Source organism: Colias croceus, chromosome 13, assembly GCF_905220415.1.
Source record: "Colias croceus chromosome 13, ilColCroc2.1".
Classification (NCBI taxonomy): Eukaryota; Metazoa; Arthropoda; class Insecta; order Lepidoptera; family Pieridae; genus Colias; species Colias croceus.
In genome coordinates this window covers 9,765,288-9,789,519 of record NC_059549.1, presented here as the reverse complement: position 1 = coordinate 9,789,519, position 24,232 = coordinate 9,765,288, and the positions used below count along the sequence as shown (strand labels likewise).

The following is a 24,232-nucleotide window of genomic DNA, read 5'->3' as shown; positions in this document are numbered from 1 at the left end:
TATTTTGAAGTAGTGTTAAAAGACGTGACGACATCAAAAGTCTTATTTTATTTCAATCAGAACTAAAGATGATTAAATTTCTCAAGCATTGTCAATGGTTTTTATAAAATTACTCCTCTCCGTTGGCCGATACTGAATTTTTGAATAACTACCGAATACAAATACCCAAATGATTTGAATAGACTTCATAAAATATTATGATACTAGATTCCCGCCCGCGGCTTCGTTCGTTTTCAAAGGAAAACCCGCAAAGTTCCCATTGTGTTAATCCAAGTTACCCTCTATATGTGTGCTAAATTTCATTGTAATCGGTTCAGTTGTATTTGCGTGAAAGAGTAACAAACACACACAAACATCCTCACAAACTTTCACATTTATAATATTAGTAGGATTGTTGAGCCACATTATCAATTTTCAAAACGAAAAATGTATAGGTTTTTTCAAAGCTTTCGATGCATAATTTTCAATGTATGCAACTTTGCAACAACTTTTATATAAAAAATACACGATCAAGCTCTTTGTCTAAATACCATAGATATTTTTTTACTATCTGGCAATTATAAAATGACGCACGCCATTTACGAATTCTGTTAGAAACGTCAAAATTTGTTTCATTCATGTCAAACTCATTTTCTTTTTGTTGATTAATAGCAGGCTTTAAGTTTGTGATTGCTTAGATAAATAAAACGTAATGATGGCTGAGGATACGACGGCCGACGCAACAAGGCGATTAAATGTTAAAAAACAGACATTAGACGATGCGTACGCTGCACCGGCGAATTTCTTAGAAATTGACGTGGTGAACCCTACTACGATGGGAGTTGGGAAAAAACGGTACACAGATTACGAGGTTCGCATGAGGGTAAGTGGCTGGTATTCTTCTAGAAGTTGATTTAGTGATAATTCAATTAGATCGAGTTTGTAGTGCGTCGCTATTGAGTGCAACAATAAGTGGGCGTTCTGGCGATCAACTGTGCGTTCGTAGGGTCGATGTGCTGTAGTTTAATCAATTTCCTGTTGCAGACCAATCTTCCTGTGTTCAAAGTGAAAGAGTCGAGCGTGAGACGGCGGTACAGTGATTTCGAATGGCTAAGGAACGAACTCGAAAGGGATAGTAAGGTGGGTGTTTCATTCTTATCAGTGAGTCATTAGTCATTGATTCATGGTACTTAATTTCCTTTGATATTTTCCGTATCGTTTTAATTTCTCTCATGAAACTCAATAGGAATGACTAATTTTTAGTTAAAAAAATCGAAAAGATGATGAAATTACCTGTTAAATTTAGGGAAAAGTCAAGTTCTAAATTTTGTGTTATCCTGAAAATGTTTTTCATAGAATTTTAAAATTTTGTAATCATTTTTATGTATTCTTACAGATTGTAGTTCCACCTTTACCTGGTAAAGCATTAAAAAGACAACTCCCTTTCCGAAGTGATGATGGTATCTTTGAGGAGGAATTTATAGAGGATCGTAGGAAAGGTAAGAATTTACAAAATTTAATAATTACACATTTCCATAAAATACAGAAAGAAAAGAGAAAATTGAACAATAAAAATGCATAAATACTCTATTAACATTTTTTTATCAGAAATTCCTTCTTTTTATTAGTACAATACATGGAAGAATATTGCAAGATACACATAAATATTGAACCATAATATTTCATTTAAAATTCATGAATTAATACACTATTATTATATGATTATGATGTATATAATATAGAAGAATCTATTAACTACATACTTTGGATCATAATATGATTGTTATGCAGAATATATTAACTGTATTTACCTTGTTCTTAGTTAAGTGTTAGTAATCTCTAATAATAATTGTCGCTGAACTACTTCTGAAGAATAAAATGGTAGAAATATTTAAAATAAATAATATTATCAATATACAGGTTTAGTTAAAGTGGACTGTATTAAACAGCTCAACAGATTTTGTTGCACACAGCAAAAAAAAAAGTAGAATTTTTAACCGACTTCAAAAAAAAGGAGGAGGTTATCAATTCGGCCGGTATTTTTTTTTTTTTTTTATGTATGTACACCGATTACTCCGAGGTTTCTGAACCGATTTACGTGATTCTTTTTTTGTTCGATGCGGGATGGTGTCGAATTGGTCCCATAAAAATTTTATTCGGATAGGCCCAGTAGTTTTTATTTTATGAGCATTTTTGTCTGTAGGTATTTGTAAATTTTGCAAGTGCAAGTTTGAAGTCGGTTGTTTTTAACGCAGTTATCACTTGTTTTTTGCAATAAAAATACATATAAAATTAGGACAAAGATCATGATTCATATACTTTTAGAATATGCTTAATATAATTTTACATGTAAATACATGTACATACATGATATACCTTAATAATGAACTACACTATCAGGCTATAGCTACCCTACCTACCTAGCTTTGTATCATATAACGTTAATTACCACAATTATAATTTTTAAGCATTAATATTATATGGGTATCATTTAAACTATCACCAATTTAATTAGTTTTGTGCTTCTTAAATAATAGGGTTTGTGATGACAAATATAAATTTTGGTGATAGAAAATATAGTTCCCATATTATATATAAATTACCTGCAACCTTGAAATGTCAAATAGTTGGAGCTAACTTTAATAAGACATTAATTTATTAGTTAAGTGTGAAATATTCTGTATTTCTGTGAATTATTGCTTATTATTATTAATTCTATTTCCTACTAATATTATAAAATATTAATGCGAAAGTTTGTGAGGATGTGTGTGTCTGTTACTCTTTCACGCAAATACTAATGAAATTTAGCACACATATAGAGGGTAACTTGGATTAACACATAGGATAGGTTTCATCCTGGAAATCCCATGGGAACGGGAACTATGCGGGTTTTTCTTTCAAAACGCGGGCGAAGCCGCGGGCGGAAAGCTAGTATTATTTAGTTCTGCAATATTTTTATACCTAGTACTATATTATATTTGTTTTTACCTTATATGTATAATACTTGCTTACCGCCCGCGGCTTCGCCCGCTTTGTCTAAAACCTAATAAATTATCTACTAAAACCTTCCTCTTGAATCACTCTATCTATTAAAAAAAACCACATCAAACTCCGTTGCGTTGTTTCAAAGATTTAAGCATACAAAGGGACATAGGGACAGAGAAAGCGACTTTGTTGTATACTATGTAGTGATTATTGCTATATGAACATTTAAAGGCGCAAAACCTGCATAACTCAAGTTTATCTGTATATCTGGACTCTTGTATGATAATAGCAAAAATTGCACCAAAACTAAATTATGAAACTTATCACTCATATACTCATCAATATATGGGCAATGCTGGCTGAAAAACATTATATGTAATATATTAACGGTGATGGTTAAAAATTTAAATATAGTAAAATGAACTTTCTAAATCCCAAGTAAAATCTTAGATAAAGTTTATATAACACAATCATAAGACAAGCGCATTATAAGTAGTGTTAAAAATAATTAGTGAATCCTTAACAATGCGCTAACTTAATCAGTTGCCGACGTTAGTGTTCACCTTGAGTTATCTTTGTTGCGTCTTGGAATATAAACAATAATATTTAGTATCAAACGCCAGTCGTTGGCCTGTTTGTTATTCGTTTTTAGCGATTATCTCTGAATTTGCATTTATGAATTATTAATAAATAGGTGTATGCTATGATGGTTTATAGTTAGATTGTGATTTAGCTCTTATCTTTACACAATAAGCTGTAGTACTTTGGATACCTAATACCTATCCTTATTACCTCAACACTAAACAGCTTTGAGGATAAATGCTTTTAAAAAATTGTAGTTCCAAACTTATTTCAATCAAATATCTATCAACATTAGAAGCTATTATTTGACAAAAGTTCCTTATCAAATAGTGATGAGAATTGTAATATAATAAAACGAGTCGGAAGCGTTTCTAAAGCATATAAGAATGACTAACAGATTGGAATTGAATAATTGTGTCTACGTATCATGACCCACTAATTTCATAATAAAGCAATTACAGAAACATACATACCTATGTATTTTAATAATTATTTCTTTATTTTCAGGTCTAGAAGTTTTTATAAATAAAATAGCGGGTCACCCGCTGGCCCAGAACGAGAGATGCCTTCACATGTTCCTGCAAGATCCCAATATCGATAAGAACTACGTCCCCGGCAAGATCCGGAACACATAACCCTTCAACATCTTCATACTGTAAAGCAATTCTCCCATACATTATATATTTATTTATTTTTTAAAATAATTCGTGATTTTAATTTAATCATATCGTGTGCTATCAGTTTGTTATCAAGCTTTTCTGTAAAACAGTATTTTTGTACGGCTTGGCAAAATGTATAGAAAAAGATTCTGTTGCTACAAAATTAGGCAAATGTTGCCAACCTAAATATTTAGTTTGAAAAAGAAAAATGTTTTATAATATTTTTTGGCCAGTCTGTATACATGATTTATTTAGTGTTGCTATTTAATTAATGATGCTTATCTAATTATAAATAACTATTGGAAACCGTTTTAAAAATAAAAGGGAGAATTGCTTTACAAGTAGCCGTCCCGTACAGTGATAAAACTTGGACCTTCACTTATATCATTTGATAGCGAGATTTAGGCAATATTGAACACTTATTTCATTCCACAAGAAGAAGTGAAATTTTGCATATATAAATATTATGTGAGACTTCAATACAGAGTCTAATGAATTGAAATCAATAGTATCGTTATTTTAACAACCTTTATTCTGTTTTTTTTTTGTAGATTTCATCATTTTATCATATGAATTAGAATTTTATTAGATTTGTGGTTGTGGAATATTTTAACTCCACTGAATACACTAACACGTAAATTAGTAGAATTCATTGTATTGTTTATCCCAGCTGTTGTATTATAATTCCAGTTATTGTATTTAAAATGAATTATTATTAGATTGCTGGTCAATCTGCAAATAGTCCTTTAGTTTTTATTTTTCCAGATTATTTCCACAGATCCATAATTGTAACATGTTGTTTATGCAAATATTTCACTTCTTAATAATTGTCTATGTCACCGATGTGTAAGGTCTGTCGGAAAAAAAAAATGTATTTTAGAACAAAAATAATAAAATTATATTTAAGATACCTAGTTGTCGTTAAGCAATATTATTGGTATTGTTAATATTGTTTATTGATTGGAGCGTTTGGCGTTAAGTTATTAGAAATGTGGTTATAAATCGGCCCTGCGTTTTTTTTTATTTTATGAAAAAAATTTCGCGCGCTTTACGCTGTGAAGTTAGCGCGGTGAGATTTCATGTACAAATGTACGTGCACCCTTGATTTATTTTAATAAATTTGTATTCAATTTAAATTAATTATGTATGTACCTACTGCAATAAAACGAGGATCTGATTCGAATTATTAAATATTTTTGTTTTTTATATACATTGTATTTAATTTATGTAAAATCAAATTATGTTTCGCATGTACATTATTTGTACATGCGAATAACACTATATTTCTGCCTATAGTTTGAAGAAAAAAAAAATATTTTCATTATTTTTGATATTATAAAGGCAGAAAATTTGTAAAAATGAGGCTCAGATATAGCAAAGATTGAATTATTTTCACGTGGGGTCCGAATATAATGTAGTTGTTTGTAATCGTTCGAACTAAATATTAAGTTTATAAATCTCATTGTTTTTATGTACCAGTCATCATGTTCTCGTATATTTATTGTGATCGTCTATTTTTGGCGTTTTATTTTGTTTTTTGTATATTTTACTCGATTTTTTACCCTATCGGTATCATGAATGCATTTGGTTATACAAGCTATAAAATTTTGTTACAAAAATAAAAAAAAAAATACAAAGATAAAATATTATAAATATTCAGTGAAAAATGCGCTAAGAATAGACGGAGATTGTATGAGTTAGTTTTTAGTTAACGCCTCATTTTGCTTAAATGACATACAGTTAAACATTACAGATTATAAAAATATACAGTTATAGCCCTAAGGCCCGTTTAAATAAAGCCTGATTTATCTGTATTTATAGCAACACTTAAATGTAAAGTATATTTACACCAGTCGACATTAATTTGGTTTTGTAAATCATGTTAGGTTAGGATAATTAAATAAATTTGCTATGGTGTCGATTTGTGCTTTTATTTTAATCCCTGTACCTGTACCGGTGCTATTTTTATTTGCAAAAAATAAATTGATGTAACTTATAAAGAAAGAGTTAGAGAGAGAGAGAAAGAAAAACGAAACTCATGATATTATTGTCTTGTCACCGATCCTTGGTGAGTGTAAAAGTTCGAATTAAATCCGTCTGTTACAATGATGTAGGTTAATGTAATGTTACAATCATACAGGTGAAGCCTTAGAGGTGAAGCTAATAAAAGCGTGTAAAAAAACTACCGATTTAAAAACTACTTCCATCATAAGAAAGACCACTGAACCTATATTAATAAAAACGCAGATATGGCTCTCCTTTTATTTAAAACTGTATAGTTTGAGCCCAGAATGAATAGTTTTGTCATGAAAACACAGTTGAAATATTTTGAAAAATTTAAGTCTACAGAGAGGCTAAAACTAGCTCAACCATAAATACCTACCTACCAAGTAGGTAGAGAGGTAAAAGATAAAGATAAAGATAATTTATTTGACTCCACACAGTTGAAGTAACACAATTAACACACAATACAATTAGAATACAGTACAATGACAATATAATTCAAACACAGTACATAAAATTAAAATACAATATGAAGCTAATATAAGAAGTGGAGCCAAAAACGGTAGCCACTCAGCATAAATTGCAACGTAGTTGCAACACTGATTTTCAGTGGCCCGTCTTTTGGCGATTAGAGCGGCAGTACGTTCATAAATATAATATTATAAAATAATATGAATTAAATAGGGCAAAAGGAGAAAATACACAGTTAAGATAAATTTAACATGACATATAAATAGATAAATGTTTAAATTTAAGTCATAATAACAAATACATAATATAGTGATAGACAGATAGATAATATACCTACACAATATAAAATATTTTGGAACCTAATGAAAGTTAAACCCATCACACAACTAAGGTTGGAAATTAAACTCCTGCAATAGATATTTTTTATATTTTTGTTTGAAAGAGTTCAATGAGCTGGAGTTTAATATTGGTGGTGGAAGATTGTTCCAACACTTAGTTGCGGAGTATTTAAAACTTCCCCTGAAAGCAGCTGTGACATTCCTTGGCATAGCTAATTTGCAAAATGAGGAACGGGTAGTATAAACGCTGCCCTCTCCCATCCATGCTAGCTTGTCATAGAGATATTTTGGCGCCTTTGTCATTACAACTCCAAAAAGTAGAGACGCGAGGTGTAACCGCCTACGACTTTCCATTTTTAAGCATCCAGCCTTTAACAGGTACGGAGTAATATGGGACCGTGGGGGAACGTCCCAACAGAAACGCGCACAAGCATTCTGAACGCGCTGAGGTAACCGTCGTTTGTGAGAATGCAAAATTTTCACCAAAAAAAAGCAATATTCTAGAAAGTAGAAAGGTACAGACAGTGCGGATGAATTCCAACCAATACCCGCGGCCCCATATTTTTAACGTGTAACTCACGGCTCCTTCCCCGGGGGCGAATTTCCAATGTTTATACAGGGTGTCCCACTGTTCAACTGTTGGTATACTAAGCTCAAAGGAGGTTATAGTTTTGCATACGCTGAGTACGTAAAAAATACTTATAAAATTCCAGACGAAGTTTTTTTTCAAAAAGATGAATTCTTAAAACTCTATGTATACACCCATAACAAGCAACCCGTCCAGCTTTGCTACCAGTACGTGAGCTATCGTTTAAGATTATGTTTTCATAGACAAAATGCTCACATTAGCGAAGCGGTATATGCCGGCTGCGCGAAGCTAGAGAAGAAAACATGGATTTTCAGGAAAAATTTAGCAAAAAATTTTTGATGTAATTTTGTTCTTTAAGTATTTTTTACGTGATCAGTGTATGCAAGACTCCAAGGCCCTTTGCGCTTAGTATACCAATAGTGGGACACCCTGTATACTATTTTAGTCACGAGTCGGACGCGATGAGCTTTCGTTTAAGCATATTACCTACTCGACTAATCCTAATCTATCTGAGTAAAAAAAATGACTCAAATGGCCAAATCGAGATATTTTAAACATTACATGGTACCTCTTACTTAACTAAGTTTTTACCCATATGTTATGTTTGAAAATATATCGACAAAAATAATCCATTTGATTCACTATTTTTACTGAGATAGGTTTTGTCGAGTAGGTAATATATGCATAAACAAAAGTTCATCTATTAGAGTCTGATTCGTGACTCAAATAAATATGTAGTAAGTATCGGTTTATAAATTCGCTCGCGGAGGCTAGAAGCAAAGTTCGAGTTTATCAAGCAATAACTATGTAGTTGATATTATGTTTTTTTTTGAGCCCAGCCTTTCGCGTTTCTGTAAATTAGTTAGTAGCTTTAATCTGCTTATATTATAAACGCGAAAGTTTATAATTATGGATGGATGGATGTTTGTTATCCTATCATGTAAAAACTACTGAACCAATTACAATGTTTGGTAATAAGGTAGAAGAAGAAACTGACTGAAGGCTTCTTTCTGAATAAGACTTCTTTTTAAATGAGAAATAAAACAAACGTTTCTCAATAGTTTTATTTATTTATAAAATCACAAATATTAAAAAAGAGCAACTAATTATTGCTACTCTCAGTCTTGATCTGGAAATGTCCTCGACCGGGTTTAGGAACTGAATCTTCTTGGCGCCAAAGTTTTTGTCCGCGAATTTCAATTTCTTCATGCCACGCCTCTTGAGTTTTTCTGTAAAATATATTATTGTATTAATACTTTATACATTGAATTTAATTGGTAAAAGTTTAAAGCAGTGCTTACATACATTCTAAAACTTATTTTTTATTTCGTTTAGTCTCTTATCTATACAAATATTATAAAGAGGAAAGGTTTGATTTTTTGTTTGTTTGTTTGTTTGTATGAATTGAATAGGCTCCGAAACTACTTGGCAGATTTGAAAAATTCTTTCACCATTCGAAAGCTACATTATCCACGAGTAACATAGGCTAGGTTTTATCCCTGAAATCCCACGGGAACGGGAACTATGCGGGTTTTTCTTTGAAAACGCGGGCGAAGCCGCGGGCGGAAAGCTAGTCATTAAATATGGCGCGCGTTTTGATGACAGATTAAAATGTTATTATCGATCGAATTAAAATTACAATAGTATACTTATTTAGGGTTTTGCTGAAAGCTGGAAAATAGGGACAGAAGTCACAATCAAAAATATTTTATTAAAATATATGAAAACAGATATGGCAGCTTTTTGCTTCCAACAATCACCTAGTACAATTTAAAAAACACACAAAAAACCAGACAATTTTTTAAACTCAATATTCTATTATTTCCAGCTTTCATGTCATTCGACTGACCGATTGGCTTGGTTGGTAGTAGCCCTGCGGCCTGCCTTCCAAGCCAGAGGTCGTGGGTTCGATTTCCACCCGGGGCATATATTTGTGTGATGAACATAGATGTTTGCTCTGTGTCTGGGTGTTAATCCATACTAATATTATAAATGCGAAAGTAACTCTGTCTGTTACTCAATCACGCCTTAACTACTGAACTAATTTTTATGAAATTTGGTGTAGAGATATTTTGATACCCGAGAAAGGACTAGGCTACTTTTTACCCTGGGACATAGGATAGGTTTTATTCTTGAACGGGAACGGGAACTATGCGGATTTTTCTTTGACTGCGCGGGAGATGCCGCGGGTGGAAAGCTAGTTATCTATATAAGTATTACGCTATTGCATAGCTTCTATTGCGGGCCTTGAGCGCGGGGACCGAATCGAGAAATTCCGTAACGAAAAAACCTCACGCTCCCCACTCCGACGGGCGGAGGTGTGGCTTGAAGGCATAGCAGTCTCCGAGTGCCACACGTCGTTTTTTTTTATTTAAAATGATATATGGATGTATATCAGCCATCTGGTTTCCATAACACGAGCGATAGCTTAGCTTAGCTTGTGACATTGACCTGCAGTTGTCCAACAGCACGCTGGTGTTGGGGAAGACGTTGTGCAGCATCATGAGGCAGGGTATGACCACCACGGAGAGGAACTGGATCTGTTCCGCGGGCTGGTTGGCGCTGCGACGCCGGTCCATCATGCTGAGGGGGTTGTAGCCCATACACCGCTCTTTGTCACCCTGGAGAGAAAATCTATGTATATTTTTTGTTATATTTATGGATTGCGAATAAAGATTTAAGCAAAACATGTTTTTTATGCAACCAATTCATATATTTCCTACTAGCACTAAATTAAGAAAAATTAAGATTTATTTTTTTTCTACATATTTTTCCGGGATAAAAAGTATCCTATTTTATGCCCAGGATAATAAGGAATAATTATACCAAGTTTCATGAAATCGAACCGTTAGTTTTCACGTGATGCCTGAACATACAGACAGACAGACAGACAGACAGACAAAAATTTTTTTAATCACATATTTGGGTTTGGTATCGATCCAGTAACACCCCCTGCTATTTATTTTTTCAATATTTTCAATGTACAGAATTGACCCTTCTACAGATTTATTATATGTATAGATTCTATAATATCCTATTTCCATAGATAATAAATCTACACTAATATTATAAAGAGGAAAACTTTGTTTGTTTGTTTCATTGTAATGAATAGGCTCATACACTACTGGAACGATTTTGATGAAATTTGGCACAGACAATCTTTAGACCCTGAGAAAGAACATAGGCTACTTTTTATTGCAAAACATGAAGCACGGGCGAAGCCGGGGCGGACCGCTAGTTATTTATATAAGAGTAAGGAAATAAAATCTATATGTAGTAAATTGTAGCTTCTTAAGAATAAACTCAAACTCAAACATTCATTTATTCAATTAGACTACTATTTAGTAGCACTTTCGAATCGTCATTACATAATTATTTTTAACATTTATTTTTAATATATACCTATAGTCGAGCCAATTTAATAGGCAACATTTGACGTCTATCAATTTTATCTTCGAAGAGATGTAACTTGTATAAAAACATCGATTAAAGTGAATTAATCGATACGGATTTAAAACATTTGTCAATCGAATTTATTAATTTATGATGATTTTTATTCACAAGTAATCAATGCATTCGATTCTAGATGTCAGATTTCGATTTTTAGAGTAACATCTCTGGTATTTAAAAATAAAAAAGGTTTATTGACACAAAATTGTAGCGACGTCAGTTCTTCAATTAAGAAATTGTTTATTATGTGTAGAATGGTATAACAGTAAAATGAAATCTTAAAATTACTTGTATTGGTCATTATTATTATAAATATGTAATCGTAATTTAAAAAAGTTAAGCAAATGTGCAGTTCTAACAAAACGGAATATCATGTTATTCTATGTCGTCGTTACTAGGTTACGTTGTTGAATTTAGTTGAACTGTCAAATGTTGCCTATTAAAATGGCTCTACTATAATACCGAATATTTCATATTTTTTTCGAATCATAAACTGTACCTGAGCATAAAACTCCGCATACACCGCCTCAGCGATCGCCTTCGCTACACCAAACGGTTTGCACGATCCAGACAGATCGCTTGTTGTCATTAATATACCCTGAATATTAAAGAAACAATAAGTTTTAAATTATAGTACATTATTATTATTTACTAGCTTTCCACCCGCGGCTTCGCCGGGTTATCAAAGAAAAAACCCACATAGTTCCCGTTCCCGAGGGATTTCCGGGATAAAACCTATCCTATCTCTCAAGTTGGATCGAACTGCACATGGTGTGCGAATTTTATTATAATCGGTTAAGTGGTTTAGGAGTCCATTGAGGACAAACATTGTGACACGAGATTTATATATATTAATTAATTAATAAGAAAGATTATATTATATTTTAAAGTGAAACTTTTATTACATCGTCTCAAACTTTTTGGTCTGTGTAGCGCATGTCGCGTGACGACGATGAGACGTACGATACGTACGATAATTATCGTACAAATACGATAATTTTTAGTTAAATGTCTATACTTAGTGTGAAAAAAAGTTTCACTTTTACCGTGGTTTCATAAAACCACACAACATTTTTTTTTTTGTATGATTAAACTTCTTAAATGACAATAGCAATCTTAATAAATACTTCCTCTATTTACCGAATTTACATGAATATATTGAGATAGATAATTTAATTAATTAATTACCTTTAGCATTCGTCTATGAGAGTTATTGGTCCAGTCGAAAGCTCTCTCAGCTAATAAGGGCGTTAGTTGCGCGCGTAACTGCAAATTCGTTTGAAACAAAACTTTTCTTGTAATATTTATTTTTTACAGACATAAAAAATAATGTGTGAAATCGTTAAAATTTTTATAAAGATTCCTACATTTTGTGTTAACAAAAAAACAAAACAAAAATTCATGAAATTAGGCACAGACAATCTTTAGACCCTGAGAAAGTACATAGGCTACCTTTTATAGAAGCCGTGGGCTGAAGCTATTTATTACATAAATTCTTAAATGGTATTCTTAAGTTAGTTACTCAAATTTTTTGAAGGAAAAACATAAGATTATCGGAAATAATATAAAGATGGTAAACCTACTTGGAAGTAAATGGCCAAATCGGTGCATAAAATGTTATATTTTAATTCAGTCATAATCCGCGTCCTGTCCGTAATCGAGAGCTTCGCCAGTAGATTTTTATCCTGTTGGTAACTATACGAATTAAAATGAATTATAAAACAATAAAATATATATTTCTAGTGATCAAGTAAAGAATTTGCAAAAAATTGTTTAATACATTTTCGTTCTCAAAGGGAAATTAACAACGAAAATGAGCGTCAGAGCAGAGAGATAAGATTCCTGAGCGCTTTATATTTACTTTTTAAAATGAAAAAGCATTGACATTAACTAACTCTGCGATCCAAATGCGATCTTGGCTTCTGATAATTATGTAATTTTTATCTACACTAATATTATAAAGAGGAAAACTTTGTTTGTTTGTTTGTTTGATTGTAAACTACTGGACCGATTTTAAAAATTCTTTCACCATTCGAAAGCTACATTATCCACGAGTAATATAGGCTATTTATTATCACGCTAAGACCAACAGGAGCGGAGCCACGCGGGTGAAACCGCGCGGCACAGCTAGTTTTTAATTTTTTATATTTTAGAGTATATTTCATCTACAACTTAGATTTCGCACAGAAATTTGATGACATTGATCATCTCACATTCCTACAAACAATTAAAACCAAAGCCCTCTCACCTCAATAATCTTCTTAGCTAGAAAGAAATGGTGATGCTCTAACGTGGAAGTTCTGTACATGCGTGCGAGTGGATGCCGGGATAGTTGCAGGTAGTTGTTGTTCAGCCCGGGGTGGTCCAGGTCGTGGCATAGCCCGGCCAGCATCAGAGCTGCCGTCTGAGTCAAACGATGTCACGTATTTATTTTTTATTTATTTTTCATTCCAGAAAAAAAAACACTTTTTTTGTTTGTTGGCAGATGTTCCTTTTTTATAAATACATCTTTCTTATACAATTTACACTACATTTTAATCTATATTTTATACTTAAACTTACAATATTATATTTCAATGGCCAGGAATATGTTACAGAATAGTTCACTTTAATGAATCACTGCTATATGAACTAACTAGCTTCAGCCCGCGACTCCGTCCGCGCGGATGTCGGTCTGCGCGTGGATGGTTTATTTCTCCATTTTGAGTAACTCTGACAATGACATCTTATAAATATCAATTGGACCCAAATACGGCTAGGCCTATAATAATAATACGCAACGTGTGTTCTAAACTATACGTAAGTTAGTGTGATGTGTTTGTTTACTGTATTGCGTAAATGTGTTAGTTTAGTGTATTTGTAAGTTAATGTAGCGCGATTGTAAGTTAGTGCGCTTCATTTGTAAGTTAGTGTGGTGCGTTTTTAAATTAGTGTATTGCCACAGATTACATAATAGTAGCTAAACGCTACAGAACGGACACTCTCCGCCTCCCGCCAAAATTAAACACTAATCAAATTGACTTAAAGTAATTTTATTATTTTGGATTTGTGATTATCGTTTTTCGTAGAAAATGGTTAGATATTGAGCTGTTTACGGATGTATTTCATCAGAAAAACGCGAATTTTTTTACGCTAGTCACAGATGTGCCAAACATAAAGCGTTAACACATACTTTGCAGTCTCTACAGTGTGACTGTCAAAATGATAATCTTGTATGGAGTGTCCAGGGTGTGGTATTGCGTTAATATGTTGGTTTGGTGCGTTTGTAAGGTAGTGTGGCACAAGAATAAATGATTTTCTTACTTATTTTTTTTTTACAAAAACTCACCTCAACAAAATCAAAATAACCCGTATTATTAACGAGTATCAAGTACATAGTATGCGTAAACAGAAACGCGTGTTCTGCATTATGGTACGGATTGTGTCGATAGCACTGCAGTACGGTAAGTGCGAAGTCAGCGAGTTGGTGTCTCTCGAAGTTTCTATCTGCGAACGTTTCCACAAACATGTAGCAGACCAGACCCGCCATGTCCTCTTTGGAGCCATCGCTGATGTGGTAGTCGAAGCTGCGAAGTTTTTAAAATTGAATGTGTACGAAAAACTGGCAGATATGTCAACGTACAGTCTACACCCGCGAAATTTTAAGTTATCACCAATTCTTTAATGACGAATTTGGGAATTTGGGACGTTGGTGGGATTTTTTTTTTGGGTTCGATTCCCTCGTTATACAGTTTTTTCTATTCTTTAAAAATTTATGAAAATTTTAGAGTTTAAGAAAGGATTTTGAGTTTGATAGATATAGGATGTAACTTGTAAGGATCACATATATTCTTGATGCCCAGGAAGTACTTTCGTAAGTTTAGCTACTGTAATGTAATGATATACTATGCAAAAATGAAATATGACACGCGTAAAAGTGTGATGTTATCAGACGACATTGTAAAAACAAGTATAATGCCATTGCGCAGAACACATATTTAAATAAGACATTTTGATCACTACAAGAGATAATAATTATCAAAAAAGCAATGTCAAATATACCTTCTGAAATTATTAGGAGGAAGGACAACTCCATTGGTTTCCATCAGTTCTTCTAAGTCATGTCTACACGGTAAAAGGTGCAAGCTCATTAAGTTTGAGTAGACTTCGTTCAAATTTTCCTAAAAAGGAATCTTACTATACTATAATATTATAAATGCGATAGTTTGTGAGGATATGTGTGTGTGTGTGTGTGTGTGTGTGTGTGTGTTTGAAACCGATACTGAACCGATTACAATGAAATTTTGCACACATATAGAAGATAACTTGGATTAACACATAAGATAGCTTTCATCCTATAGTCCTTTTCACGTAGGATGATTCCTGTGACACTTCGTCGTGTTCCGAATTACGTATTTTATGTTTAAAATGCCAAAATAATTTTAGTGCATAGTATTTTTATTTTATGGCGGCATTAATACCAAAAATATAAAAATGAAACATCTTAAGCTTATAAATCAAAAACAGTATTGTTTAGTTTAATATAATGAAAAATAAAATAAAATAACACAAAAATATAATACCTACACAATTCGTGTACATGAAATGGATCGTTAAAAAATCATAGAGTTGGAAAACATATAATCGGCGCCCATCTTGTGATCGTTTGTCAATCGAGTCAATCGTCTGTACGAGTGCGTCAGCTTTGTATACAAGTTGCATTTTTATATTGATATTTTACGTGGTATTCTGTTATTGTTACTAATTGTTATTGTTGACTTTTTTTTTTGCTGTTGTTTGCTAAGTTTCCTTAGTTAATTGTTGGCGAAATGCCGAAAAAACTAATTTTGGTACTTTATTCAAATCGATTTCATTTCCATATAAAATATTATCGATTATCGGAAACAATTGATACGATTTCAGTAAAGACATCTCTACACGTGTCAAAAATCGATGTGTCACAGAAATCATCTTAGGTGGAAAGGACTATAGTAAATCATATGGGTCTGTTTTAAAGAAGGCAATTAACTTCCATACTTTTTCGGAAAGCAATCGATAAAATACGCAACAAAAAATGCACATACATACATGATAAATTTTCCGTATTTGCATATTATAAAAGTGCACAATGAGCGAGCAATAGTTCACAAACACGTTGAATATCTGCTCATCATCACTGTTGAACGGGTGGGCGTTTGTTTTGTTCGTCAGTTGGACGACGCCTGGAGACAAAGGGACTTAATATGTCATTTAACACAGAACAATTAATTTTACTTGAAATTTGATTGGTTCTCAACGAATTAGTTACACGAATTAGAGATACACGATTTCACGATACACGATATTCATGAAATTTGGAACCTAGGTAACTTGAACAAACTCATTGGATATAGATCCCGAAAATTCAACGGCACGAGAAGTATGCGGGTTTCCTTTGACTACGCGGGCGAAGCTGCGGACAAAAAGCTAGTATGTACTACCTAAAATCATCAAAAACCTCACCAATAACCTTGTCCTTATCCATGATAGGGGACACAAGACAGGATCTAACCACAGTGCCCGTGGTGGGATCGATCTCTTTATGGAATCTCGGGTCGTGATACGCGTCGCGGATATTTAGAGATTGGCCTGTACGTGCTACTAGACCGGCTGGTGTTTGTTCTTGTGTCAGACTGGAATGGTATGCTTTTTGAATGATTTGTTGTCTCTATATGGTAGCACTGTATTTTTAAACTATAGGTTCACAAAAGAGAGGTAAAAAAGAGGTAGATAGAATAAAAATATATCATAGTAAAAAGTGTGTGTGCCGAGCACACGTGTCAGTAGTGAAACTTCTTTGGTAAGATTCAAAGATGACAAACACTGTCGCCTTATACCACGACGTGATGATATTGCCATGACGCGACCTTGAAATTTCACTCTCAACGCGCCTGAAGTTTCACTTCAAAGAGAGGCATATTTATGCAGTTCGGTCTCTACAAGTTGCATATTAAGCATCATCAAAATCCGTTCAGTTGTTTTCGCGTGATAGACAACATCCATTCATTCTTACCGACTTTCGCGTTTATAATGTTAGGAAGATATTGGCTTACTTCACTTTTACTTTCTTTCTCGGCATTGTGGATTTCTCCGAACTCCAGCCATCATCCCACATGTCAGCTTGTAGGTGTTCACCGATATGATCCCTGTCGATTATGTAGAAACTGCTCCTCATTGCACCGATGAATGATTTTATTACAGCCTGTAAAATGAACGAGGCTTTTGACACGTCAAGATAATATCTGTACAGAACTGAGGAAAAATAAAAACTGCAGCTCTTTCTCAGAAGACATTACTGGGTAAGAGCTGCAGTTTTTATTTTTCCTATAAATTTTAGACCTTCTATGACTAAAAATGCAAATACCACTTGCAAAACTATCTACTAAAACTAGGTAAAAAAAATATCTAAGAACATAATATATAAGTTCCTGCTGGCAAAAGTGCCAGAAAAAAACAAGTAATAATTTAAAATCATACAAGAACAACATTTCTTACAAGCATATCCGTAAGCATAGTATCAATAGACGCCAGATCGCAGAAATAGTTCTGAAGCAAAGCGCGAAGTTCGTTATTGAGGTGCGCAGTCCGTTGCAGCGTGATCCGAACCTGCGCCTGGTGGACTGCTGCACCGGCCCAACAGGCCACACTCACCACTGTGTAAATTACGTTCTGGCGGACAGATTGACTGTTTATTTCCTAACTTACACAGACAACTTCGTCTGCTCTTCACTACATAGTCTAAAAGAAAGTCACTTTCTCTGTACTTATTTCCCTATGTCCCTTTGTATGCTTAAATCTTTAAAACTACGCAACGGATTTTGATGCGGTTTTTTTTAATAGATAGAGTGATTCAAGAGGAAGGTTAGTATATAATTTATTAGGTTTTAGACAAAGCGGGCGAAGCCGCGGGCGGTAAGCTAGTATGCTATACGATCCAAATAGGGACAGGCGGATATATAGATGATCTATTCAACACTACTTAAGAAGAATCTGTAGATGAATTCCTTATTATATTATGAAAGTTCTATAAAGCTAAAAGTCCTTACATGATCATACGGCTCACTGGTAGTCCTATACAACTCCAGTACCGCATAGCAGTCACCATCTGGTTTAATCACAGGCATGCACAGAGCAACCTTCGCGTCTATCCACTTGAGGCCTTCAGCGAAGCGCCTGTCGCGTTGCACATCGTCAATTACTAGATATTCCTTGGTATAGGCCACGTGGGCTGATGCTATTTTACCCTCCTCTGTTAAGGATACGTCATATTCGTCATAATAGAAACATGTAGTTCAAATTTTAGGGTATTTACTGGATATGAAATATAGCTATATTAAAGCTCGTGTGGTTGGTTTGAAATTTGGAAAAAAGACGGTAGGTATACGGAATAAGGTGACAGCCGACAGGTAAAGTATTTTGGTATGTTTATGGCAATAGAAACTCGATTTAAGTAGCACTTGAAATAAACAAAATAAAAGTGTTCAACAAAATTTCTATACACCCGCAATAATATGTAAAAACATTTACGCTAAGTTATAGAACTAACCAATTGGTATATTGACTTCATGTCGTTCTGGATTCTTCGTGTTTTGAGTCATGAGAACTATTTCATTTTTAAGTGTGTCAACGATGTACACAAACACACCTAGAAATGAAATATCATGCTATTATAGTTTTCCGTGTGAAATTACACACCATAAAAGAAAAGCATTTGAAAAAGAAACGATCGCAATGGAAAGGGAGGCTATCAATGATGTTTTAAAACGATAACGGCCGTTTATAACCCGCGCTCTTCCATTCTCACATATAAAACACATAAACATCAGGCAATTACCTGACTCGTACTGGCAATTCTGGAGCGTGTATAACATCTTAGGAAGCTATTTATGATAAATTTCGTTCTTATTAACATTTGCCTCTTAACTTTACGCAGGATTTACGAACGTAATTTACATTGAATTAAAAAAACAGACTAACCGGAACTATTCGTAATAGCCTTCAAAACGTTCGCCGTTTCATACAACAGCGAGTCCAAATCGACCGTATCCTCTAAGAAAACGGTAAACCTATTTATATCCAAATAAGTTCCCTGTTTGGCTTCCTCTATAACATCTTTTCTTTCAATCTGAGCGTATGGAGCTATAACTCGTCGCGTCACTTTGTCCAATTTATCAGATGGCACCAGAAAATGTGAATGGACCTTTGATACATTATGCTTTATTACTTCTTCGCTCTGTTTTATTGTATCCAGACGACTTTTGACTGACTTCACACTTCGAGGCATTGGATCCATGTCTATTTATAAGCTGTTTCAATCAATTATATTATAATTTACCTTCTTTCGATAAAATAGCAGAGATTTCAGTCTCGCTTTTGAAAAGATTGACAAGCCCTTGACACTTTTTTGTTTTTGTTTGTATGAGCATAGCCAACATAAATGCAGAGATGAATAGATTTTACAGTAATTTAAATTTGAGGAATAATTCGCATATTGCAATATTTATACCTAAAATCACATAAAATTATAACTAGAAATTAAAGACTTTTTAACGGATTTTAAACGCGATTTGTTCATTATATTATTTTCCCGACATTTCGAACACTTTACAGCTAGCGCGGTCACGGGTCACGAGTCTCCCCGTGACCGTTAAAAAGTCTTTAATTTCTAAATGTATAATGCTCGCGTAAAATAAAACACTAGAAAATGCATATTATATACAGTATAGTAAAGAAACACAATTCACAAACAACATGGGCAGTTTATTGTAATAAGAATCTGAATAAAATGGAACTAGTGAATTGTGTTTCTCTACTAAGTATAAAATGCAGTTCCATCCAGAGTTAACAATACATACTAACATTATAAATGCGAAAGTAACTCTGTCTGTCTGTCTGTCTGTTACTCAATCACGGCTAAACTACTGAACCAATTTGCATGAGATTTGTTATGGAGATATTTTGATACCCGAGAAAGGACATAGGCTATCTTTTATTGCGAAATGTGTACCTCGGGCGAAGCCGGGGCGGACCACCAGTACAAAATATAAATCATATAACTACATACCTCTAGATATTTGCATGTCCATCTTTACTTATCCATTATGTTTTGTTAACTAGCCTCACGGTTTCACCCGCATTGCTCCGCTCCTGTTGGTCTTAGCGTGATGATATATAGCCTTCCTTGATAAATGGGCTAACTAACACTGAATATTCGGTGCTGTGCTGGAAAATGGACGTTGGAGAACACGGTATAATCATGAGCTTTATGGAATGTACGAGGAGCCGAATGTCATAAGCACCATAAAAATCGGCCGTTTACGCTGGGCCGGACACGTTGCACGTATGGACGACAACAGGGCTCCTCTGCGTCTGCTCGATGGAAAACCAGATGGACGTAGAAATCGTGGAAGACCAAAGCTCCGTTGGTTGGATGGCGTGGAACAGGACTTAAAGACGATAGATGTGAAAAATTGGAGAACCTGGGCAAAGGATCGAGATGTCTGGAAGAAAATACTAAACCAGGCCAAGGCCCACTCGCGGCTGTAGAGCCTCAGATGATGATGATAACACTGAAAGAATTTTTCAAATCGGACCAGTAGTTTCTGAGATTACCACGTTCAAACAAACTCTTCAGCTTCATAATATTAGTATAGATCAGTATAGATTTATTGATTCACTACACCAGGCTTTGAGAAATGATTTTATTTTTCAATTCATTACAAATATTTTCTATTTACATCTTTTGTTTCACAATAATTATTTAAATCCATTATTATCACACACATTTATAAAACATTCAAAATGCATTGTCAGTCCATTTAATGTAAACTTATTTATTAAAACTACGGCCATGTTATTGGTTTCCTTTCTCTCTTGATCGGTGGACAATCTGTGACAAGTGTTGCCTGAAAACAAAATATAATTACAATATTAAATTTTATATTTGGAAACATAAACGTTTATTTTACAACTTTTCAGTACTAATTTTTGTAATTTTTAAAAACTTTGAAAACAATTTCTAAATAAATTTCCATGAACCTTTACCAATATACTTATGTTACATTTTCCATTTACGAATGGATGGATACAAACATACACAATCACACGTAAAAAATGAGTGTGTGTGCCGAGCACATGTGTCAGAAGTGAAACTTCTTTGGCAAGATTCAAACATACCAAAATCATCACCTTACTCCATGATGTGACAGTATTGCCATGAGGCGACCTTCAAAATTAACTCTCAACGTGCCTAAAGAAGTTTCAGTTCAAAAACACACAACAGTCTTATAGTTATGAACCAGAAGTATACAAGTTACATGTTATGGTTTTATTCACAGTTATCACAGTTAGTGTTATACCACAGAAGAGTAACTGTCTTAGTTTTTCAAATATCAAATATATAATCAAATATTTTTGGTGGCAAATATTGTTAAGAACAGCAGTTCAACTGAACTACAAATTTTTTGAAAACCTAAAAAATGTTCCGGTTTTTAATTCAATGCATTTACACATCTTTTTTTTTTATTAAACTTTTCTTTGAAGGGCAAGTAGGTTATTGTCCTACTAGAATACAGTAAGTTAGTAGTAAGTTATGTTAAAATTAAGTATTACAGTAAGTTAAGTCAAAATTTGTGTTATAAACCAAATGGAGGCTTTTAAACTTATGGGATTTGTATTCCCATTATGAGATTGAGATTGAAACACGTAGGTAGTAATAAATAATAATAATAAATAAATAAATATTATAGGACATTATTACACAAATCGACCTAGTCCCACAGTAAGCTCAATTAAGGCTTGTGTTGTGGGTACTAGGCGACGATAAATATAATATTGAATAAATACATATAAAGATAATAACACCCAGACCCAAGAATAAATAATTGAGTTCATCACACAAATATTTGCCCTGACCAGGGATCGAACCCGGGACCGTCGGCTCAGAAGGCAGTTACTTTACCACTGTGCCAACCGCGTCGTCAGTAGTAACTTTGATTAAATGTTACCAGGTTTTGCACTTGTGGTTAAAATTCTCATGGAAATATACAATGATGTTGACCTTGGAAAAAAACTAAAGCATAAATCATTCTCTAGTTTCTAGACCATTTCTAGACACAAAAATCATTATATCATGAAATTTCATAGTTGAGACATGAAAGGAAGAAAATGAAATAACATTCGCATTTGTAAAACATAAGGAGCAAGGGTAAAGAAGTAAGGATTGCGAAAACCAAAAGAATATTTTGATAAAATAAATATGTATAAAATACTTACAGGATCAATAGGAACTTTTCTCTTGAATTTATCAGATTCATTGATTACTGGTTTTATTTCTACTTTCATTTTCTTATTTATGTGTCCTGATAGCAAGTCCGGTGGAGGTCTCAATCTGTCATTCTGAATTGTGTATTTTAAATGAATTTGTGTGCTCTCTACATTTACATGTGCGTTAGTTGACAAATTAAGTTTTGTGGCTGGTTCCGGACTTGTATTTCTGTTTTTATTTAAAACTTTGCCTCTCCCAGAATCCTTGTATTTCCTTTGCCCATAGGGCACACAAAATTGATGAAACAAAGACAGGAGATCATGCCTCTGCATCGATAGAATATTTGGCACTCTTAAATGTCTCTAATAACAAAAAAAATAAATAGTAAACCACTGTACTTTTATATAATTTTCAACGAACGAATAGATAGATACCTGTTGAATTATATATATTAATTGTTCATTGCTCATGAGTTCAGGATGCAATAACATATCGCAAGACATTGTCATAACGTTTAACTGCTAACACATGAATGATTTGTTTTTATTTTAGGAAATTTGTAAAAATAGCCGCCAAATACAACCATTATCGAAACTTGAAATCGAAGATGTCAATTGTCAATACCTAATTCTATTTTTTTGTCAAATGTCATTCGAAAATTAAATGTCATCTTGACACTAACCGTCCACAGACAAAGTGAAAAACTTTGGTACTAGCATTTTTGATGATAAATTTGAGCCTCAACTCACTAGCAATTAAAATGTCTTTGAATCAACACATGTTATTGTTTTTCAAAATATTTTTTTATTATTATCTCGTACATAATAAATTAATGCTATCTATTATTACCTTAGAGTATATATTACAATAGTATAGAGCGAGTGTATTGCACAAATTGCATAGTGCGCATCGTAGGCAGATGAGCTATAGATACTATATAGATGTGTGTGTGACAAATAGGGATGGGTAGATATCAATTGCGTGTTAAACTATCGATAAGTTATGTAAATAAATATGTATCATAAGTAAATTTTATGTTCAATAAGTTATTAAAGGAAAAATATGTGAATAAAGTATAAATATGTAATTTTAATTTTGTTTACCAACTGAATAAAGTTTGTTTATTCCATTTGAATATTAAATATTATATAAGAAATTTTCTTGTATTAATTATAAGTACTTTAAAAAAATATGTTTGATTGGAATATAAGAAAAACGTGAGTACTTTTTAAATAATAAAGTTAATAAAATAAAGGATCGGGTTTAGTGCTATTTATTAATAATAAATCAAACAATAATATAATAAATAATATTAATAATTTCTTTATTTAATTTTATCCATTCTACTATCAAAATCTTCAAAATCAATTTAGCGGTTCAGAAAATATATCGTAACATTACATACTTTACATTTACACTATAATACATTCGCATTCATAATTTAGAAAGTGTATCGTACAAAACACACCACAAATTTATTTATAATACATTTTTAAAAGAGTTTTAATTTTAAAGTTAAATAAATAATTTGTTAAAATATAGTTCTTCTAGTAAACTTTATATCGAGTACAGCGTTGGTCAGGTCACATCACTACGATCACGTGGCGGCAGTGAGGCGCGCGAGCGAGCCTGCGCGTGTCCGCCTCCCACCTACTCTTCACCCCCGCGATGCTAGATTTATTTTCATAAAATTATGTATAACAATCGACTTACTGATGAAATGTGATAGTGGATTTCAATTTTGTGTATTTTCTAGTATCGTTTTTGCAAGATAGAACTGCACATTTCACCACTTTTATTCGTAAATATGAAAAAAATCCAGAGCAACGCACTTCGTGAGCACTCAACCACGACTGCGAGCGCTCGCGGCGGGAGCGTCGTGTTGTTCCCA

The 24,232-nt window shown here is 33.3% G+C and overlaps 3 protein-coding genes across 3 annotated transcripts; 1 reads left to right on the top strand and 2 right to left on the bottom strand.

The window, feature by feature from the left end:
• The first annotated feature begins 599 nt into the window (after window positions 1-599).
• LOC123696818 (sorting nexin-12) lies at window positions 600-5,064 on the top strand. The gene is made up of 4 exons (XM_045643190.1): window positions 600-862; window positions 1,024-1,119; window positions 1,376-1,478; window positions 4,054-5,064. Exons 1-4 carry the CDS (start codon window positions 692-694, stop codon window positions 4,179-4,181), a joined length of 498 nt encoding a protein of 165 aa, XP_045499146.1. The 5' UTR covers window positions 600-691; the 3' UTR covers window positions 4,182-5,064.
• A 3,621-nt stretch (window positions 5,065-8,685) lies between these two features.
• On the bottom strand, window positions 8,686-19,945 carry LOC123696869 (cAMP and cAMP-inhibited cGMP 3',5'-cyclic phosphodiesterase 10A-like). Its single transcript, XM_045643249.1, has 14 exons — window positions 19,053-19,945; window positions 18,122-18,324; window positions 17,571-17,744; window positions 17,129-17,277; window positions 16,539-16,708; window positions 16,125-16,258; window positions 15,099-15,217; window positions 14,386-14,623; window positions 13,306-13,461; window positions 12,641-12,742; window positions 12,246-12,323; window positions 11,557-11,655; window positions 10,059-10,228; window positions 8,686-8,836 (listed from the first exon to the last, which is right to left on the bottom strand). The coding sequence occupies exons 1-14, from the start codon at window positions 19,366-19,368 to the stop codon at window positions 8,710-8,712; spliced, it is 2,235 nt and encodes a 744-aa protein (XP_045499205.1). The 5' UTR covers window positions 19,369-19,945; the 3' UTR covers window positions 8,686-8,709.
• An 842-nt stretch (window positions 19,946-20,787) lies between these two features.
• LOC123696868 (ashwin-like) lies at window positions 20,788-22,950 on the bottom strand. The gene is made up of 3 exons (XM_045643248.1): window positions 22,776-22,950; window positions 22,350-22,703; window positions 20,788-20,980 (listed from the first exon to the last, which is right to left on the bottom strand). Exons 1-3 carry the CDS (start codon window positions 22,848-22,850, stop codon window positions 20,918-20,920), a joined length of 492 nt encoding a protein of 163 aa, XP_045499204.1. The 5' UTR covers window positions 22,851-22,950; the 3' UTR covers window positions 20,788-20,917.
• Between the last annotated feature and the right edge of the window lie 1,282 nt (window positions 22,951-24,232).